General features: G+C 37.8%; 1 protein-coding gene across 10 annotated transcripts in view; it reads right to left on the bottom strand.

Moving 5' to 3' along the window:
• Positions 1–22,591, bottom strand: part of gria3a (glutamate receptor, ionotropic, AMPA 3a) — a 41,846-nt gene that overhangs the window by 12,079 nt on the left and 7,176 nt on the right. For all 10 annotated transcript variants that reach the window (XR_013796810.1, XR_013796811.1, XR_013796812.1 and 7 more), the window contains 10 exons: positions 19,787–20,026; positions 15,674–15,861; positions 14,315–14,368; positions 14,060–14,221; positions 13,530–13,697; positions 13,143–13,247; positions 10,770–10,877; positions 8,172–8,378; positions 6,540–6,913; positions 4,969–5,167 (listed from right to left, as the gene is read on the bottom strand). Coding sequence is in view for 3 of the 10 variants with exons in the window: in XM_079606485.1 (XP_079462611.1) it covers positions 4,969–5,167; positions 6,540–6,913; positions 8,172–8,378; positions 10,770–10,877; positions 13,143–13,247; positions 13,530–13,697; positions 14,060–14,221; positions 14,315–14,368; positions 15,674–15,861; positions 19,787–20,026 (1,805 nt within the window). In the remaining 7 variants the exon portion in view is untranslated. The remainder of the gene's footprint in view (positions 1–4,968; positions 5,168–6,539; positions 6,914–8,171; positions 8,379–10,769; positions 10,878–13,142; positions 13,248–13,529; positions 13,698–14,059; positions 14,222–14,314; positions 14,369–15,673; positions 15,862–19,786; positions 20,027–22,591) is intronic.

Below are 22,591 nucleotides of genomic sequence, written 5' to 3' on the forward strand. Positions count from 1 at the left end.
CTGCAAAGTTCCCTCACATTCTCTAGAGGAAGAATCATCTGCCATGCTTGCCTAAGACTTTTTCTTTCAGTGACATTACAACCAAGCCCTGTCTCTGGAGTTAAAGTACATGACTATATTAAGAAAAAACCTCAGCATTTCAACACACAGTTCTCCAACACAACATCCTCACACTCAGAATGCACAGAATGAATAAAAGAACAGATAAATTATGGTTGTACTATTACTTGTAATTCTTCTGTACTTCTGCCTTTGATGTAAATCAAAACTTAAGTTTCATAAACCAAAATATTCTGTGTCCATCTCTTGTGAGACTAGATATAAATGGCCATGTAGTGGACAGGATATCTCTGGGGTAAACACACACACCTACATTTATTAGGACAGATACACACACTCCTACTTTTATAGGACACCGTTTCACACACATACACTCACAAGTATGGTGCATGCAAGTAGGTTAACTTGACCTACACACAGCTGGTGTATGAGTGAATGTATTTTCAGGCACAAACTGTAGAATTCAAAGGGGGAAGTGTGCAATTTCTGTGCCACTGGTGACACAAAACAAACGCAAAAAATAATGACTCTTTTCAGACCTCTGACATGATAAACATATAGTCCCAATTTACACTATTAGTTGAGTGATTATTCCCAAAAATGCTTCTTTAAATAATGTATTAAGGTAACTAGATGCAATGACTACAGTCATTTAAAATTTACATAACCTTTCAGTCTTCCCTTATTTGATAAAAAAATACAATAAAATTAATGTTTAAATAACTGTTTCCTTTAATATATTTTTAAATAAAAAAAATGTGATGGCAAAGCTGAATTTTCAGCATCATTACTCTTTAGTTTCACATGATCCTTCAGATATCATTCTAATATGCTTATTTCATGATCAAGAAACATTTCTTATTAATATCAATGTTCTTATTATCAATTGTCAATGTTGTGATACTTAATATTTTTGTGTGGAAACTGATACTTGATTTTTTATTTTGAAAGTGAAGTCTAGGGATGAGCATGACCGATATGAGAATTTTGCCCAATACCAATAATTATTTATATTTGAAAGCCGATGACCGATATCTTGGGCGATAAATCTAAATCCAAATTTGTATACAATTTAAAAAAAAAACTAAAGTCTCACCATTAAAAGCCATGTCCAAAGCACAAAATTACGATGTTCTCATTTTAATTTTATGTAGCCTATATGACAGATTTTCCGCTGCACATGTTGCACTTAACTGTATTTTCCTTTTAATATATCTGCCAAATTTTCTTATTGGGGATAACAGTAAAAATTAACATATCGGCCGATACCGATATGGTGTCCGATATATCGTGCATCCCTAGTCAAGTCAAGTCACCTTTATTTATATAGCGCTTTTTACAATACAGATTGAAAGCAGCTTTACAGTGATAACAGGAAAATAATGCAACAAAGTTTTTTCCGGCTGTACAGCAGATCTAAAAGAAAATAGTAAAAGAAAATTAGTAACAATGTAAATGTCTTCAACATCACTTTTGATCAATTTAATGCATCCTTGCTAAATAAAATAGTCATATTGGCCTCTTTACAATAATTTTATGGTGTTTTTGCATCCTTTTTGAAGATTGAAAGGGTCAGACCTCACTCATTGTAATTCCATGGAAAAGAGTACCAGCAAAATAAATTCTTCGTTTGTATTCCATGGAAGAAATAAAGTAATACATTTTGGAATGATATGAGGATGATTATTCCTTTAAATCACTTTACTTGTGGGGTCCGTTTGGCTGCCACAATATGTGCACATTGTTTGTTCTACGTAAAAACCTAAACTTAAAAAAATTTACCATTACTTGCCAGTACAGAGAGGAAACAGAATTCAGATTTTTTTTTTTTGTCTGAAATAATAAGTTATGAACACAAGGTGGAGACTGTCTCCACATTACATTCAGTCCAACTCTGTGTCAGCTGCTCTCCTGTCATCTCTGATCCAGTGTGTTAGTAGATGACAACTCATGAAAGAGAGAAGAGCAGAAGGGCATCTCATTTCATGTGTTCTCTCTCTAAAACTCTGACTCCAACCACTCTATAGGGGGTCTGCGACGTGACAGTGACTGTGAGTGACTGATTAAGTGCGTGCATGAGTGTGTACACATGTATATCTGCTTTCACACACACGCATTAGCGAGTAATCATGACATTAAGGTGAAATGACAGGATGAGCTCATCAGCAGTGTTGTATCTGGGTCATCTTAAAACTGCCCTGTTCCCTGTCATCTCAAAACACATGGACAGACACGAACACACACTCTGCCCCCTGGCTACCTCACTTGAAAATGGTATATGGCAAAGATTCAGTAAAACATGTTTTCAGTCAAAGATGGTCGGATGTCTGTGGTGACATGTCTTTGTCAGATTGCCAGTAGTCTGTCATCATATTTTATTGTCAGAATTTCTTGCAGGTACCGTAAATGCACACAAATATGTGCTTTTCTTTAGATTACTTAGTTTAGTATGAAAGTTATTTAACACCGTGTCTACACCAGACGTGAGCGGCCCGATGCAAAGCGACCAAAGCAAATAGAACCCATAATACGCAATAAGAACCCATAATAATCAGTGATGCTGTCTACACTGGATCCGGCACGACACAACAAATATTTGTTTTATTTCTGATGTACAGTGCGGTGCGACAACTGTCGTGTACGATGTAGACATTAGTAGTGATGTCCAGTTCACCAACTAATTGTTTTTTTCCCCCCGTTTTTTTTTTTTTTTTTGTGAACTGGCCTAACCAGCTCAACAAATCAGACTGAACTGTCTGAAACAAGTCAGCAAGTTAATCAATCAAAACTCACTTACAGACTTGCCTGACAGTCACTCCATCTTGAAATGAGCCAATATCTAGGAGTATATGATCATATGATGCTGGTTTTTGCCAACTCATTCACAGCTCCAGTTAGTCCAACAGTACACTGAACTGAGAACAGTCTTTCGGGCATGTCCAACATGTTTCTGTTTCTGACTATTGGGTGCTTAAATAATAGAGTTGTGTATACGTGACATCATTGTGTGGTTATGTAAACAAACTGGTGAATCGTTTTTTTTTTTTTTTTTTTTAAACCAGTTTATTGAAACGAAATGCGGAAAAGAATCTAGAGACTAACTTCCCATAGGTTTTAGGCAACAATAATTTATAGTCTTGCTCCTCTAATGTGTAAAGAAAGCCAATAGAGTATGATGTTTATAAATTGTCATCGTAGCAATATCACATACTCCCTCAATCCTATATATCAGTGTTTTTCAATCCTGTAACAAAGTCCCTTCCAATACTGCACATTTTTAATGTCTCCTTTAATTGACAATTTCAGTTCAGCTACTATGGTTAATGAGTTGAATAACGTACATTAGGCTTTGTTCAGACAGGCAGAATTATTTTTGGCACATCCATTTAGTTATTTAGCAAGGATCAATTGAAGGCACAGTATGTAAGTTTCACCACTAGAGGTCGCTTATTCAAAACAATAACAAAGGCATAGATTGATGCCGTGAATGAGCCGCGACACACCGTTCTCGAGTCCCATGGAGGAGCTCCTTATGTTTATTTTACAATTAATGTTATGTTTGATGTTTGCCGGTTTGGTTCTTCTTCCCTAAACTTGAACTTTGTTACAGTTACGTTTGATCACTTAAAATCGTATTATTTTAATTAATTCTAATGAAACAGCCACCAGTGCTAAATTACTATTCAAACAGGTCCCAACTCTATTTTGGTCAAAAAAATCATACTAAAAATACATTTGAGTGTGTTGAAAGTTATGGTAATGTTACTGGCTGGTACGAGAAACTTGATGCACACTGCAGTAAGCTAGATCAATATTAGAATATCATATTATTAAAAGCTGGGTTACTTGTGTTGCAAAATGGCATGCAATTAATTTTAAAACGTATGGTGGAGAAAATGCTGTATTACTGTTACAAATAAAGCTCTTTCTGATTATGCTATGTTAGCAACTTGACAAAATAGTGTTGTCCGATTTACTTTTTGGGTACAAATATGTTACTCAGAGTAAATCAAGAAAACAAGAGATTTAAACAAAAAAACTAACTGTGTTGAACTATATAACAATGATTAGTTTTCTGTCTATAAAGAAAACTATAAAGAGTTGCTCACCTGTCTAATATAACATAATATATTAAATTGTCTTTGGTGTTTCCATGGTTTCTACGGTAGTAAAACTGGAAATCGAGGGTAACACGTCACGGATATGACAATTGACAAGCTACGCAATGACACGGGTCGTTACACTGGTTAAAATAGCTGATTCTCCGGATTTAAACATTGTTGGAAACATTTGGGATAATGCAAGTACACAAGTCAACAAAATATATAACATTGTTCTAGTGGTTTTTGGATATTTTAGTCAAAGAATCTTACATATTGTGCCTTTAAATTGATCAAAAGCGAAGTAAAAACATTTACATTCTTTAAAAAAAAGTCTATTTCAAACTTTATTTGATGAATAGAAAGAATTCTTTCTATTCATCAAAGAATCCTGAAAAAACTGTATCATGTTTTCCATAAAAATATTAAACAGCATAACGGTTTTAATTTCGACATTAATAAGAAATGTTTCTTGAGCACCAAATCAGCATATTAGAATGCTTTCTGAAGAGTGGAGCAATGATGATGAAAATTCAGCTTAGCCATCACATTGCATTTTACTGTATTTTTTGATCAACTAAATGCAGCCTTAGGGAGCATAAGAGACTTCTTTCAAAAACATTTTAAAAAATCATACCAATCCCAAACTTTTGAACGGTAGTGTAGATGTAAATAAGGTCAAGATATGGTTGGGAAACAATGGCACGGAACACTATTTTTATATATTACTATCATCAATAACCACACCAGCTTGGCTAAAAATGGTGGTAATATTGCATTTGAGAGAACATTTCTATTGCTGTCTTACCCTGAAGAACTCTTTAGTGGAACCGGAGTCCAGCGTTCCGTAGGCGATCTCAGTCTGCTTGGCCAGGTCTTCTGCGCCCTCTATAGGCGAGACCATCCTTTCCACAGTCAGGAAAGCAGCCAGATTGGCAGTGTAGGATGAAATGATGATCAGAGTGAAGAACCACCACACACCTCCAACAATACGGCCAGACAGAGACCTGAGAGAGAGGGAGTGAGGGAGAGAGACAGAGAGACAATAGGAGAGCAAACAAATCCCCTGTGATAGGTTAAAAAATTAATACAAACATATTAAAGCTATTACTGATGATAAATGATGCAAAAGTCTTCAAGCTACGGACAAAACAATCACTCAAAGTACAATTGAAGCTTCTGTTTGGGCAGGTCTCTCTAATGAAGGGCCGGAAGAAAGATGAGGATGAGAACAGGGTCACAAAGATCACCTCAAGAATGAAAGACAAATCCAAGAGGAATTTGGTGAGTAAGATGGACAGGAAAATCAAATGACTGAATAGAAGAACGATGGAATGAGTGAAGAGGGCTGACAATCCTCCACTGAAACAGTTTATAAACACCAAACTGCTGACAGTAAAATAGAGACATGCAGCAAGAACACGGTAGCCCTCCAAGAAAGAGAGAAAGAGAGTGAAAGAGAAAATCTGTACATTTTACAGTCAACACATGGTGAATATAAATTATTTTAGTTGGCGTCAAGCATCACTTAAAATTTAAAGCAATGGTTCTCAAAGCGCAAGGCAGTTCTCAAATCTTGTTTACTTACAGTATGTTTGAAACAACATGACAATGTCAATGAGTAAATCATTTTGGCGAACTAACTCTTTATCATTGCCCCTGCAAAGCAGTATCATTTGCTTATTTTTTCATTTATTTCTGGATATCATAAAATACATTTCCTGTTTTATTTAATAGATTTTTTCCAACTTTTTTCAGTGAAGACTGTAACTTTTCATAATTCAGCAAACAAACTGGATCATTACCCAGAACATGCTGTTTTAATTGTTTTTTTTTTAAATAATTTTATATTTTATTATTAAACAGCAGGAGTTTGAATAAAAACTTTATAATGTAACTGCAAATAAAACATTGATTCATGTGCATTCAATTGTTTGTTGTTTTTCCTAATTTTTAAGTTGCTTCGTACAAAAGCATCTGTTAAATGATTATATGTCATTATAAGTGCCACAACTTGGCAGCAATACTGATAGATGATTATATTATTGGCTGAATGTGGAGCGAAAGTTTTTTTTAGTTCCAAAGAAAAAAAGAGAACCACTGATTTAACACAAGCTGTATTTCAAAAGAGAAAAAGTGGAGAAAGACGGGAACAGTTGTAGTGACAATATTGTGACTTATGAGTGTTAAGTGAATGAATGAAGTGACACGATGATAGAATGAGTTAAGAAATAAGCTTTAGCTTATTGACAAGTGAAACACCTCAAGTAAAATAACATATATGCACCATGAAAGACGAGACAACCATAAACTGCAAAGATGAGGGGAGAGAGAAAGATGAGGATGGAGAGACAAGAACGGGCTAAATAATACACCAACCTTGGCGAGATATCGCATCCTTGCTGCATGAAAGCTCCAAGAGAGAACCAGAGACTGTTAAAGATGCCAAAGTCGTTGGGCGGGTCAGGTGGCGTCTGCGGATCCTTCGCCTCTTCATTCTCGTCCAGGTGCCATTCGTATGGACTGAAACGACTCACCAGGAAGAGAACCACGCTCACACCGATATATGCGAACACGATACACATCCAGATCTCATAGGCCAATGGGTCTAGGAAGGAGAAGACTCCCGGTTTGGACTTCTGTGGTTTCTTGATCATGATGGAAATGCCCAGACTCATGAAGGGCTTGGAGAAATCTATCACCTCCTCCCGGACAAGGGTTATAGTGAGAGGAGCCACAGCTATATCTGCCCTCTGGAAACATGGAACACAGTAACTCTCAGTTCATAGTATGAGAAAAACAATGTCATGGTGTGATCATGGAAATGTGATTAGATAGTTTAACATTTTCAAAGTCTAATGACAATAAAAATGCAGAATTGAGGAGTGAACCAGTTGTTTCAGTGCCAACAACACTTTTACAAGGTTCATAACAGCAAGTAATGGAGAACCTTTGGTTCACTCTTTACATTTAACTGTATGTTGTAACTGTATGTAGCAGAATGTTACCATGTACTTCTGTCCCATAATGCCTTCTTGTCTCCATCTGCTTATGAATGCAACTCAAAACTCAATTTAAAATTCAACAATAGAACTAAATAGAAATTCATAATAACATTGTGTGTAAGGATGCGCTCAATTCTGGCCAATACAGAGAGGCCAGGAATTATTTTCATGACATGGACAAATAATTGTTTACGATAAATGTCTGACAATATACATTTATATTAAATTAAATATTATATCATATATCTGCTGAACAATATCCAATATTTGTCAATATGTACATAAAAATTCCAACATTATCTGATAGCGGATATGATGAAGATACATAGTGCATTCTAGTATTGTGTATAGGATCATTCCAGTTTTAAAAAAAGACTGAATATCCAGTTAAACACCCTTCACCTGAGATTGTTAAATGATATGCATCTCATGTAGTCAGGATATGTTGAATATCACACAGAAACAAAACAAAAGCACAGAGACACACACTCTTCTGATTCTTAGAGATTATATTGTATTGTTTAACTTTAACAGCAACCAGGAACAAATTGGGCGAAGCTGTTTTTTGTTTGTTTGTTTTTTTGTAAATAAATGTGTTTTAAATGGATTTACGCATGGTGCCTCAACAACATGCAGAGAGACTACTTTGTTTGGAGCTTTATTGCGTAAAAACACTGACCATGACCAAAGACTTGGGTGATGTCAGCAACACCAGGAGACTGTAAATAATGTAAAAATCACATTACAGTGTCAAAATAAATCATGTGACACAGGAAATAAATGTTGAGAACAACTCTGACAAGCACCAAACAGCTCAGTTATATGAAAAGATTCTGTACGACACATTTTGAAACCTGCAAAGAAAAATAAACAGTGATTCTGTGACTTTTATTTTGACAGAGCGGTCAGTGATTATATATGAGGCCTCCTAAGTGTTGCTGGCTTCACACAGCCACTATCCAACCACCAAAACCTTCCCATGCAGGATAATTTTCCCAGCACTCACCCCATATACCAACTCCCCCACCATGCCGTTCCAGGTCTTGGTCTCAGGGTCGCGTGCTCCGTATTTCCCATCAGCTACAATGGACAGTTTGTACCTAATGCCGACGTGCTTCGCGATTTCTGATGCCAAGTCTACACAGTAGCCCTCATAACGATCATTTCCATCCATCTGCATATAATTCCTCTTGTACATTACATATGGAGCTTCCTGTTAACCAAATTAGAGGAGGTTGAGCTGGCTTTCAGACTGACAGCCCAGAAAACACAAAAAAATCATTAGTCTGCCATCATGCCAATACTTTTCTCTCACACACACACACACATACACATTCATTCTTACTCATTCGCACAAACACTGAAATATAAGCATGCATTTTGAGTCTTGTAACAGCAATGTGACCAACAGCCAAGCTACCAAACAAACAGCAGCTGTGAGGAAGGCTAGTTTGAATTTAAAGTGGGTTTGGGGTTTGTGGACAGTGCTATTCAGTGGAATCTAATTTCTCAAAGTGGAGAGAGAAAGACAGAGCTGACAGAAGTGAAGTTGCAGGTCCTCTCATTAGTAAACTGGAGTCATTCGTCAGTCTAAAGCAAGCAAGTTTAAGGGGGCTCCACTTAAACTTACACACATGTACGTCTAAAGTGCATGCAGGTGGGTGGGTTAAAGAGGGTGGCAGAGGTTTTCTCACATGTGTGCGTGCTTTTAACTATTTTAATCAGGCCAAACATTAACATGAATGATGATGAAACTCTAACATTAAAAGCAATCAAAATGCTGCTTTAATAGCATCAGATCAAACTCTATTTAAAAAATATATATTTTTTACAAACTGGCCCATCTAAACGCAACTGAATTTTCAGTCAGTTTATATGCGATTTCTAAACACAGGCACATCTGTCCAATCTATGCAGACTAAAACATACCTTTCACAAACTCTTATTAACCTAATCATCTAATTAACCTAAGATTTAGTTCTTCTTTCACTTTCTGTATCTACTTATGAGATCATCATAGGCAGAGTCAGAAAGAGGTCATCATCACTTTTAAATGTAACATAAGGCGAACCTTGTGGTACATTTAAATATGACTGCTTCTATGACTAACTAAATTTAGCGAAATATGTTTATGTAATTCTGACTGGTCTTATAAATGCTCACTTTTCTAATGTACCTGTATTAAAATAACTGTATTCCTCATTGACACTGTTCTGAAGTTCATTTGATGTTTTCCTCACTAGGATTTGGTTTCTGTGACCTTCAGGTTATGCATTATTCAAAAGATTAATTACCATATTCACTCTTTAATTAATATTCTTTCAGTTTCATCTCAGTCCTCGCCTCTATCCCCCCCCCTGCCCTCAAGTTCTCAGAGTTCTTCATTAAGGACGTAATTATGAAACTCGTTTAAGCCCAGCTGTAATCACTCTACAGCCCCAACCGATTCACTTCTAGCATTTGGTTCAATTAACGCATGTTTCTTTAAACACAATGAGTCGTCCAACGTAACATGTCCAGTAGGCAAAACATTACCACGTGCATAACCTGGCACGTGTCCTGTTTGAAATGCTCTAGATTAAGAAGTTCTGCATTTCTTGTTAGCTGTTAATATATGGGATGGACAGTAAAATTCTAATTACATTTTGCTATTTTAAAATGGTATAAAACCACAGTTCACTCGAATATATTCATCATTCTGCTTTGGTTGGGAGTTACAAAATCAGGGCTGCTTGGTCAGATTTTTTTATTTTTAGTCAAACAAAATTGCAGCTGTATTTCACAGGATGTATCTAAACTGTGGCAGTACATTTGTACTGTATGCATTTAATTTTGTAATATTACTAGAACGTAATATTGAATGAAAAGGCACTGAGCTGGTTCCCAACCACAACTCGTCTTCATGTGGCACTTAAATAGCCACTAATAAATTAGAGAAATACGTAAAAGCCAATCTAAGCAAAAACTTTAATTGTATTGATTTGCTATTGAGTGGACACTGCTCACAGTCATGTCCCTGCTCACATTCGTCGTTTCTGCTGGGACAATTATGTCATTTTAGGGAGCTAAATGAATAACGAACTGTCTGCACCTAATGGGCACTTCTGATTTGACCGCTGGAAATTAAAAACAGCTCAGCTAGAAAATGCAGAGAACATCTGAACTCTGAGGGGATGTACAATAAAACACTTTACTGAATATTTCACATGTGTGAGAAAACCCTCAGCCCTTTTGTTTGCATGTGTCTATATACACTGCCATTTGCATCCAGCCCGACATCTCAGTCGTTCAGTACTTACGTTTGGTGAAGTGAAAGAAGCAGAGAGAGGAACATTCTAACCTATTTCTTACCAAAGCCAGTATTGTGATGTCACTGCTACAACAGGCCACTGGAATGGAACTGAAAATGCTTTGGCACTCACACGGATACAGTTGAAACACTCTATTGTGATCGACTGTTTCAACATGTAGTGAGTGAGTGCAAAGCAAAGCAAAACAGAAAAACGTTCTGCCCCCCCAGGATGCAATGCAACTGTGACACTAAACCTGAGAGGGCAGAAGGGTCATGGTTCGGCATATTTAAAAGCAGCTTTAGATAGTGTACCATGATAGTAGTGACCACAATGGTTCTGTTTTCCACAGAGGAGGATTCGTTGGTAACCTGCTGCTCCACTATATAAACAAATTTCTCGTATTCATTCCAGTAGCCAATCTGCAAGGGACAGAAACAGAAACAGAAACAGCAAAAGCATAAATAGAATTAATCAATCACTGTCAACCAATAAAAGAAATGAGAAATACAGAAAGAGAATGACTCAGTAGAAACATGATCTCATGAATGATGGAGGAGGAAAGCAAGTATGACGGTAGCTGGAGCATTCAAGTGCACCTTAAAGGGGTTATTTACTTTTAAGATCAAATATTTATTTGTACTATAAAAAACAGTTAAGAAAAAAAGTGTAAAAAAAGAAATAGGAAACAAATTAAACATTTAATGATGAGAGTCTAAAAGAGGGCAGTAAGATTGTTTTTTTTGCCAGACACTGCCAGCAGTTTTGATCATTTTCACAAAAATTCATGGCCCCCAGAATATTTTGTTGCATGAATGCATGAAACATACAATATCAAAATATCAAAAGAAAGAATAAAGCCTCTGCTTTTAAATAATTATTTTTTATTCTAGCTTCATGCATTCTATTTTTTTTTTTTATGCTGAGAAAATCAAATTTTTGTCAAAGACTAAGCAAGCAGTGCTTCTATCACTTGTTTCTGCTTCTTTTTCACCTGTGTTTTGATCCTGAGATTTCAGAAGATGCTTAACAGCCCACGATAAAGCCCTACCATAAAACAATGAAAACACGGATTGCGGGAAAATTCCATCGATGGCGGGGAAAGAGTTAATAATGACTGTTTTTCTGTTTTTGGAGCAAAAAAACACATTATATATACAGTATGTATACTCACCGCCGGCCGCCTTTTCAAGTGCCAGTTAACGCAAGTATCTAATTAGCTAATAACATAGCAGCAACTTGCATGGCAGACATGGTCAATACGATCTGCTGAAGTTCAAACTGAGCATCAGATGGGGAAAGAAAGATGATTTAAGTGACTTTGAATGTAGCATGGTTGTTGGTGTCAGACAGGCTGGTCTGAGTATTTCAGAAACTAAAAAATACTCTACCGAGATTCTCACACAACCATATCTAGGGTTTACATAGAATGGTCCAAAAAAGAGAAAATATCCAGTGACACTCCCAGTTCTGTGGGAGAAAATGCCTTGTTGATGCCAGAGGTCAGAGGACACATGGTCAGATTGGTTCGAGTGGATAGAAAGGCAACAGTAACTCAAATAATAAAAAATTATATATAATGATTTATCTTAAATATAGCGCTTTTCTCTGCACTCAAAACGCTTTACATATGGAAGGGGGGAATCTCCACAACCACCACGAATGTGCAGCATCCACCTGGATGACGCAACGGAAGCCATTTTGTGCCAGAATGCCCACCACACACCAGCATATTGGTGGAGAGGAGACAGAGAGATGAAGCCAATCAGTATATATGGGAATGATTAAGAGGCCATGATGATGGACAGAGGCCAATGGGCACATTTTGGCCAGGATGCCAGGGTTAAACCACTACACTTTTTACGGGGGACATTAGGATTTTTAATGACCACAGAGAGTCAGGACCTCGGTTTAACGTCTTATCCGAAAGACGGTGCTCTTTGACAGTATAGTGTCCCCATCACTATACTGGGGCATTAGGACCCACACAGACTATAGGGTGAGCACCCCCTGCTGGCCTCATTAACACCTCTTCTAGCAGCAACCTAGTTTTTTCCAGGAGGTCTCCCATCCAGGTATTGACCAGGCTCAGCCCTGCTTAGCTACAGTGGGAAACCAGTCTTGGGTTAGAGGGTGATATGGCTGCAGGCAACCGAGGTAAGCAGAAGAGCATCTCTGAATGGACAACACATCGAACCTTGAAGCTGATGCTGACCATGTCCATCCCTTTATGACCACACGAGTACCCATCTTCTGACAGCTATTTCCAGCAGGATAACGCACCATGTGACAAAGCTCAAACTGGTTTCTTGAAGATTACAATGAGTTCACTATTCTCAAATGGCCTCCCCAGTCACCAGATCTCAATCCATTAGAACATCTTTGTGATGTGGTGGAACGAGAGATTTGCATCATGGATGTGCAGCCGACAAATCTCCAGCAACTGCGCGATGCTATCATGTTAATATGGACCAAAATCTCTGAGGAATGTTTCCAGCACCTTGTTTAATCTATGCCACAAAAAATAAGGCAACTAGCAAGGTGTACCCAATAAAGTGTCCGGTAAGTGTATAAATAAATATAGTCTCATAAATGTTAAATGCTAAATGTTCTAAAGTGACTTGTGGCTTCACTGTGACATTAATATTGTGTGAATTTATAGAAACTGCCCTCCCAGAGCCACTAACCTTTCTGGCTCCTCCCGGTTTCATTTCATAAACATCAATGGTGTAATTTGACCGCCGTCCAAAGGAGTCGAACTGAATATTTCCCGTCATACCCTGAACCTGAACCTGCAGAAAGAAAGCACACAGCAACAGTAACACCCACAAAATAACAAGCACAACAAAAACAAAAGAAAAGCATGAAACATAATTTTTATATATATGTTAAATATAGGTATCATTAAACCGGACAGATGAAAATAAACACAAACTATTTCAACAAATGTAAATGCATATCTAAACAGTATTGCACATTAATTTATAGTAACAAATTTGAATGTTGCTGTTTTTCTAACTCTTAGAAGAAGTCTCTCAGCTCTCTGTCTGAGGCCCTTTGTGGACCCCTCCTACCATTTTGAGAGCTCTTTCAATGTCGATTCCCTGGCTCCATGGTACGGCCGGGTTGGCAAGGCAGTCGCCTGCACTCCCTCGACGGGAAATATCAACGCGCTGACGTCTCAAATACCGAAATGCCTCAGCGATCACCAGGATGGCATCGTGTGTCAGTGCAGATGTATACTGAGCATGACAACAAACAGACAAACGGTTTGCATCCATGGAAACATCAGTATAGAAAGAGAACCACACTAAAGACTAGCAGTTTTTTCAATACACTGCATTTTGACCAAATGAGTGCTCATATTCTATTAAACACTCAGTGAACAGTTAAATAAGGTGCAGTGTGGGAGAATTTCAGCAACATAGGCAAGAAACAACAAAAAAGAGATGATTAATAAAACTACTGCATGACTGCTACATTAAACTCATCAAAATATGTTATCATAAATTACACATACGTACAAGCATATTCACAAGTGGCACACTCCCAAATAAACGCATCACAAATGCACATAAATAAGCATAGAAATAAAGAGAGAGACCTTCAGGGGAGTGTTTCTAGACTCAGGGAACTCTCTCTCATCGAGCCGCTCCCAGCGCTGGAGAAACTGCTGCACAATCGGGCTGTCAGAATTTATGATTTGGAATCCGGTAATATTTGCTCCGCCTGAAAACACCTTATCCAAACTCATGTTAGAGAACCCCTGCAGAGAGCAATGGCCAATAGTCAAACGTGAAAGGTCACTCACAGAAGGTTAGGAAATAAGAGCTCTGTGCATGTGCGTGTATTTTCTCACAAGATTAGCCAGGATGTAATGATATCCTCGACTGTTCTTTCCTGAGATCACAACCTGGAAATAAAAGAATGGAAGAGTGTCATCCAGCATTATGTCTGATAGTTTATGTGGACATGATATCAAAACCAACGAATGACAGGCGAAATTGAAAAAAAATGAAATGCAAAAGCCTTAACTGTAGAAGGGTGATTCTGTAACTATGGGCACTTTGCAGTCCCAGCGGAGGAAAGAAAAAGTTTGCTTGCGTTTTTCTTTTTATTATTAGTAAATAATTGGGGGAAAAAAGTGTACTGGGGAAAAATAATGGCGTCTTTCTTTTTATTATTAGTATAGCTGAATACTAGGGAAAAGTCACGGGCCATGAGTGACAAAGTCTTTTATTGTCATTTTATGGGTAAAAGTTTCTGCCACGTCATGGAATATTTGAAATCACAAATAAAGCCAAATGTAAAAAAAATACTTTATTTTAAATAAAAAAAATGTCAAGTGTCACTACCACAACATTTTATGTTAGGGAAAATGTATATACACAGATAGATAGATTTAAAATGTTTTTTCACCAAACCAATTGGGTCAGTAGTGCCCATTGTTACGCAATCAGATTAACATTGTCTCCATTGTCCTGCTTGAACCTGTTGGGAACTGTGGAGCTGTTACAATGCATATTCCCACACATCACAGGACTGTGTTATTATTTATTGTTCTACAAAGTTGCAGAGCTTGAATACATTGGCAATTGAAATTTTTAGTGCTGTGCCAGCACAACATAAAGGTATGACCCGACCACAACCACACCCACACACAGCTATTGATTTACAAATAGCAACAGACAGCCAGTCTGCTGAAAGCGCAGAGCTCTTATTAGCTTTCTCTGAGCACTGATTGATCTACTTGTGGATTTCATTATCTCTGTGACCTCCTAGTGACACACACACACGCACACACATTCTTTTCTACTCTGTCTCAATGCATATGAGTGTGTGGGGAAAAAAAACAGGAAAATATAGACAGAGGGTAAAAAAACTGAAAGTGAAAGAATAAGTGAAAGAGACAAACAGAATCGGAGAATGTAACAGTACCTTTGAGAGCTGTATTTTTGGATGAGAGGAAAGGGAGTATTTTTAGTTTTCTCACTGTTCCCTTGTTATAGGACGCTGTGCCCTACTTAGACAAACACACGCACGCTTTCACACACACTATTTTTATCACCTTATTCGCTAACGACAGTTGAATTTTGGAAAGGTATTGATCGATACTACAAGACTGAGAATTTTTCCTGATCTACCACTATGACAGACAAACAGTCCCTGTAAACAGACTCACAGGCCGACAGATGAAATTATGTGCGTTTTTATTTACCTGCTCTAGAATACTGTTAATGCGTCCAACCTCACAGTCGATAAGGAAGCGTTTCTCCTGCCGACGATCCATTTCTTCAATAATGCGTCGGTATTCCAGCGGATCCACTATGTTCCCCACTGAACGCGCCGTCACTTGCCAATTATTCATCACTGCGGATTCCATGATGGCCTGTAGGATGGAAAACCCTGAGAGAAAAAGAGAGAATAATACATGGTGTGAAAAACACTGCTACGCCGGGCCTGTGCAGATGTAGTAACAGGGCAGATTTGGGCCAGAATGATGGAGCAAGTACTGCTTCATTTCTCTCTCTGGTTTGAGAACACACAGGAACTGCTGATGCAGTGCAAATCTGAAGGGATGAAAGGAGGGAAGGCTGAGAAAGAGACATGGTGAATGTAATTACTGCAACTCTGCACCAATGATACTAATGCAATGGCAGAACGCACATATTTTATGCATATGCATATGTTTGTGCTGGTGTGTTTTTGGCCTTCATTCATTTATTTCTCTGATACGTTCGACTATAGATCAGATCCGCTGCAGATCATATATTTTACGCAACTGATCAGGTCTTCTGCAATACATCAGATCCACTGCAGCACATATTAGACCCCTGGATAGGCACAAAAGTCTTTCCATCCTATATGTATTCAAGAAAAGAAAAAAAGATCACTAAGGAAAGTGGTGCAAAAAATAAAACATATTTACATATCTTCTGACAAATAGATACATAGACAGATGATTTTATATTTTTATAGACAACATACCACAGGTATACTTAACCTGTTAAAGGATTCAAAGCAAACACAAAGGCAATAACACCCTTTATCACCTCCAGCTCAAGGCCATACACACACACACAGGACACAAATCAGCCCTGTTCTATTTGGTCTCGTTTTTAGCCCCGCGATCACATTTATTATAGGACAACACGCGCACACATACACTCAATCACTATTTTAATTAGCATACGTCCTAGAGTGCCAGACCGCAAGGCTGTTTAGCAGTGACCAATTAATCAAGACTGACAGCTTGCAGAGAGGTGAGAATTCAAATGACATGCATACACACAGGCACTTCAAATCTTAAAGTCATACATGTTATTAAGAGGAAGGGCACGTGCCATGTGATAGCAGCGCTCAGACCTGCAAAGGTTTATGAGTTAATTAAATATCGTTCCTCATTAGCAATTAAGAGGGTCTTGCTAAACACTGTATGAACAAAATCTTTTACAGCCCTTCATTAAATATCTCTTAACCTCTAACAGATTAATTTTCCAAATTATATACTTGGCCTTTTGAATTATTTATTGAGCATCTCTGCCAAATATTGCGGCACCCATCTGAACATCACAACTCGATGTCTCTGAATGTTTATGTGAACCATCAAGCCAAGGCTCCAATCTCACGCAGATTTTTTTTAATCGTCACTGTTTAGCATATTTAACAGATCCAAGAGCCCTGTGGTGATGTAAAGCCATTTAAAGTTTGGCACTACCAGCACAACTCCCTGCTGACTGTAGTGCATGATTTCAAGGGTGGTAACAGATTGAGACTGTCTTCACTGTATCATGATTTGAGAATGATCCGATTCCAAAGAGCATGATCTTGTGCTCCAATGGAAGAAAATCTGACCTTTTGTGCAAATGATCAATGAGGTCTCTGGATTTTGCCAACTATTGTATTAATAAGTGGAGGTCCAAACAAAATTCCATTAACTTCTAGCTGTAAGTACACCACCATTACTCCAAATATGATGTGCATTAGTATGATAGGTTTAATCCATTAAGGAGGATCCCTGGAGAAAACATAACAATGTCTCTCTCGTTATCTTAAACTGTCCCTGTAAGCACTCTCTTCAGAGTAAACAAGCTAGGGAAAAAATGTGTGATTGTTGGCAGTAAGCCCATCAGGTGATTTGGAACACAAACAGAAAGGAAAACTGTCCTCCATTATACAGTGTTTGACTCTGTTGTCACTATACCTGATTTGAGGAGTGATGTCTATTGCTTTAGCTGTAATTTGCAAGCCAAAATCTGATTTCTAATATTTGTGTGAACAAAAGCAGACATTAGACTTATAAAACGTATCAGGCACGTGCACCGATAGACCCTAAGTCAAGCACCTGCCATTTTGGCCTCTGACTAGACACTTTTTATTTATTTTATTTTTTATTTTTTGTTTCAATTTGGCCCGTGGCATCAATTCTTAGCATGTGCCCGACAACTTATTCTTAATAATTCTGTGAGGCCGCACGAGCCCCTCCCCCTCTCCGACATCCCTCGTCACAGTCACCACAGCGCTCTGCAGAGCAGGCGAGCAGCATCCACGTCTCCCGGATCTGCGCTAAACCTCGGCACTGTTTGTCACCACAGTGAAATTAAACCACTATTTAAACAGCCAGCCTAACTTAGCCAATAGCCCTCCATTAAAGGGGTCATGACATGAGAAATCAAATATGCCTTGATCTTTTGACATATAAGAGGTCTTTGTACCAATAAAGCATCCTGCGAGTTTCATAGCTTAAAACGTCCTCCTTATAAAGAAAGCACTTATTTATTCAAGATCAAAAAATGGCTTGTTTTGATATTGCGTGACCTGTGACATCACATGGGCAAATATATTTTTTAAGCTTTAAGCTTAAGCACAAGCAAGCTAGTCTAGCGTTGACGTAAAATAGCGTCATACAAGGTCAGAAATAGCACTTAAATTAAAAAAAATGCACCCAAAATTCAAGATATGAATTGCCCTTGTATGAGTTCTTGTATTTTGTGTTTATAACATAATATTGTTAAGCAATATCACACTAGCAAGAGTGCTATTTTCTTGAATATCAGCACGATTGCAAAATGTGATATTTATTTTATACAACAGTTCAATAAACAATCAGTTGATTATTTTCTCATTTATAGACACAACGTTGTCAATTTTGACTGTCTTTGCTCTATTTACAATGAAATTAGTGATTGTTTTTTTTAAAACAAGCAAGTGGTTTTTGCCAAGTTCAAAACTAAGCAGAAAATGTGCATCTCCTAGTAACCCACAGCGGTGTTTCGTTCTTGATTGATTCACTGTTATTGGTTGATAAATGGTAAGATGGATTTTGTTGATACTGATTTCAATTAATTGGTATAACAGCCCTATTGTGTATAGTGATAAATTGTGTTATTAATCAACAATTTGAAACTTTACATTTTATAAGTAATTATACGAGGGGTGCTTTTTTTTCACTTGAGCACCTGCCCCCCAAAATGTCAGTGCACGTGCCTGGGACTTGGTATTCTATAGGCCCTGTTTCCACCTGATATTAAGATGCTTTTTCAGTCATCCAATCACACGCATTACCATTTACACCTGATATTAAAATGCATTATAAAATGCATCTCCTGTGACCACTTGTGTTCGGATTTCCTTGAGACACTCTTAATTTGTCATACTCTACACCACTTTTGTGGTGCACGAATACTACTGACTGAACCCATGTTACGTGGATTACGAGCAATCTAGAAAGGAAGTGAATGAAAAGCTAAAAAAAGACATCTGCGATTTCGACTGTAATCCATGTGTTTTGGTACAACACAGCAAAATTTGAATTGCTTGTTTTGGTGCAACACTCACACCACTTCTCACTACCATTCAAAGATTATGTATTAGGTTAGTAGGCAGTCACATGAGCATCTACACTACAAAAGAAGTCCAGTTGAATGTGTTTTTGACTACCGATGTAGAGATCCCCACCATGCATTTTTTTTTTCAATATGCTGTTACATTCAATAAGCTGTTAAAAGATGCTGACTCAGCGTCACAATATGGAAGAAAGGATCAGTCGCTACCTGTCGCTTAAAACTTTAAAGGTATAGTTCAAAAAATGTCGTACCACCATCTGTATGACTTTCTTCTGCAGAACACAAAAGAAGATATGTTGAAGAATGTTGGTAATCAAACAGTTTTGGTGAGCACTGACTTCCATTGAATAAAAAACAACAACACATTTCTCAAAATATCTTCTTTTGTATGATTGCGTTTTCATTTTTTGGTGAACTATTCCTAGTGTTTGAATACTTGGCAACTGACATTATACGCGTTAGTGTATGTGTGTGCGTTTACTCACCTCTATCAGTGTCATACAGGTAGACAAATTTCTCCCATTTGTAATGGGCTAGCAAGCTGAGCAGCGCCCCCCGGAGGCTCGGCCTCATCTGCAGGACAAACTGCACATCTGTGTCCGTGGGAAAAGATGGAGTGATGAAGGAGGTGTGCAGAGCGCCGCAGAACGACGTTAATGTGTTCATTGACCTCCTGTCATAGAATCCAAATATTGCATACACACCCCTGGAGAACTGAGAACAGACTGCCAGACCAAGAGAGAGATGGAAGCATCAGTCAGTACATTTTAAAATAAACAAACATTAGACACACAAACTTACAAGCATTTTGTATTATGACACTCTCTACTGAGTGTATGTACTGAGTGTGTGTGTGTGTGTGAGAGTGTGTGTGTGTGTGTGTGTGTGTGTGTGTGTGTGTGTGTGTGTGTGTGTGTGTGTGTGTGTGTGTGTGTGTGTGTGTGTGTGTGTGTGTGTGTGAGTGAGTATGTCTTTAAAAAAAAACTGAAGTGACAATAGCCTGTTAGCAGAAATGGAGAGATTATGTCATCATATTTGATTTTACAGACTGCATGTATTGCAATATGGCGTACATTCTTCTAAAATCCAAATCAAATGTCTTGTTATTTATTTATTTTAAAATACCCTAAATGCAGTTGTCATCTAAATTATTTAAAGATAAACTGCAAATGTTTCTAAATCTAGCAACCATGTAGCTAAACTGACAGTAGACAGATTGAGTTCACTGACGTCTCCACGACCCTAACCCTGATATTTACAACCATATGTTATCCAGAAAGAGTACATTAGTACTATTTGTTTCCCAAAGCGAATGATTTTTTGCCTTACACAAACACCTGCCTCTTGAAAAAAAGAGAATATGAGAGAATACGGGACTTTGGAAGGATTAGAGGTTAGTTGATTCGAGGAAAAGGACCAAACGGGGCAAATGTTCCCAAATGTGTCCAGAAGACATACAAACAAAAAAGCAAGGCAAAAGAATTATGTGGCATGTAAGCATGAGGGTGAAAAGGAAGAAAATACAAGCAAATGTCAAATTACTCAGAGAGCCCAGAGGTTAAAAATCATCACACACAGATAAACACGCACATACACAGCCTACGCTTGAAAAATAATGCTCAAATGATCATGCAGCTAAGAAAATATATTCATACACAATTCAGAGCTTTGGTACAGCATAAAAAGAAAATAAAAAACAACAACAACGAACACCTTTGCAAACACTCACCACACACACACACTAGTTTTTTTTTAATGAGCAGAATTTTAATCCACTAAAATTGTGGTGGCTGCCATTGCTTTCCTGTGCACCACCCATCACTTCACACTCCAGTCCAGTAGGTGGCAGAGGCTGTATGGTGCACAGGAGCGCAATGGTGCCCGCCATGATTTTTTTTTTAACAATCAGAGCACTTGGACAATGATCAGTGAGACACATAGCCTATATTTTTTGCTGACACTATAGGATGTTTGAGTATTTGTTCAAGCGAGTCCTGAATCTATACATGAACGTTTCCACATTTAGCCTCAGTGGCCACTGCAACTTCTACTGAAGCACAATGTAAGCACAAACTGTGAGAAAATTAAGCACAAAATTAAATCTTGAGAAAGTGTTACATGACAGAATAAAACAATATTGATATAATCCACCTTCACACTAAATGTATTTAAAGCTTCTGGTGTTTAGTTTGGTTAATAATATATATGATATACAGTAGCCTAATGTAATTATTTGTGATTGACATTTATTATAAATATGACAGAAATAGTTTGCTACTACCAAAGATTGCTATGGGAGAATACTATAGCAGTCGGCATTCACCAACTGGATATTCATTAAATGAGTCCAAAGAAGAAAGATAACCATACACATCATATCTACACACAAACTGAGTGCTGATTTTGTGTGGGTATATGTTTTAGTGTGTGTTTGAGTGTGGGGGTATATGTTTTAGTGTGAGTGTGGTTCTGCCCTGTCCTCTTTCTATATTGATCGTGCCTCAGTGAAAGCAGCTCTCACCATGATAGAACAAACCAAACGATCACTGCAGTTCAGAAAGACACATTCAGTTCTTACTCACTCTCTCATTTTAGTCCTTAAAGCTGAAGAGTGTACTTTTTTGTTACAATACTTTCTTCTTTCTCAGCTTAATAACTAAGTGTAGGTTGATTTTCCTGAAAAGTGTAAACACTTTGGCTCTGTGGTGCAATCAAAATATTGCTCAGCTTGTTTGCTCAGCCAATGATGTGGCGGGACTTTCTGTTTGTCTGACCAATTACAGATGAGGCTTGAGTGACAATATATCAGTGGCCATTTGCATTGAGTTCCCCCCCCCCCCCCCCAAAAAAATATATGAGCTACAATTTGAAGGCAGAACAAATGCATCCATTACATATCAATTTAAATATGGAATCAACAGATAAAAGTCGGTCATCTGCATATTAGCACGGTGAAGTGCAGATTCTCTGTTTTTAGACAGTTTTTTTTAGCAGTTATCAGAAATTCCTTTTCATTGCATAATTTTAAGTCGAAGTAGTGACAGATATTTTCTAAAGGCCAATTCACACCGCACTGACAATTCGTCTGGGTTTTGTCGGATCAGTGAGTTACCCCTGTCGGAGTCTGTTGGAATCTGTCGGCGCTTGTTTTCGCCGATTGAACATGCTGAATTGGATTCAGAATGTCTGAAATGTCTGCTGTAGTCTGATGACTGTCGGCGTTGGTCTGTGTCTATCGGTGCAATGTGAATTGGCCTTAAGGGTGCTCCGATTAGGATTTTTGGAGTCAA

Source organism: Phoxinus phoxinus (assembly GCF_949152265.1).
Source record: "Phoxinus phoxinus genome assembly, chromosome: 3".
NCBI classification, from domain to species: domain Eukaryota; kingdom Metazoa; phylum Chordata; class Actinopteri; order Cypriniformes; family Leuciscidae; genus Phoxinus; species Phoxinus phoxinus.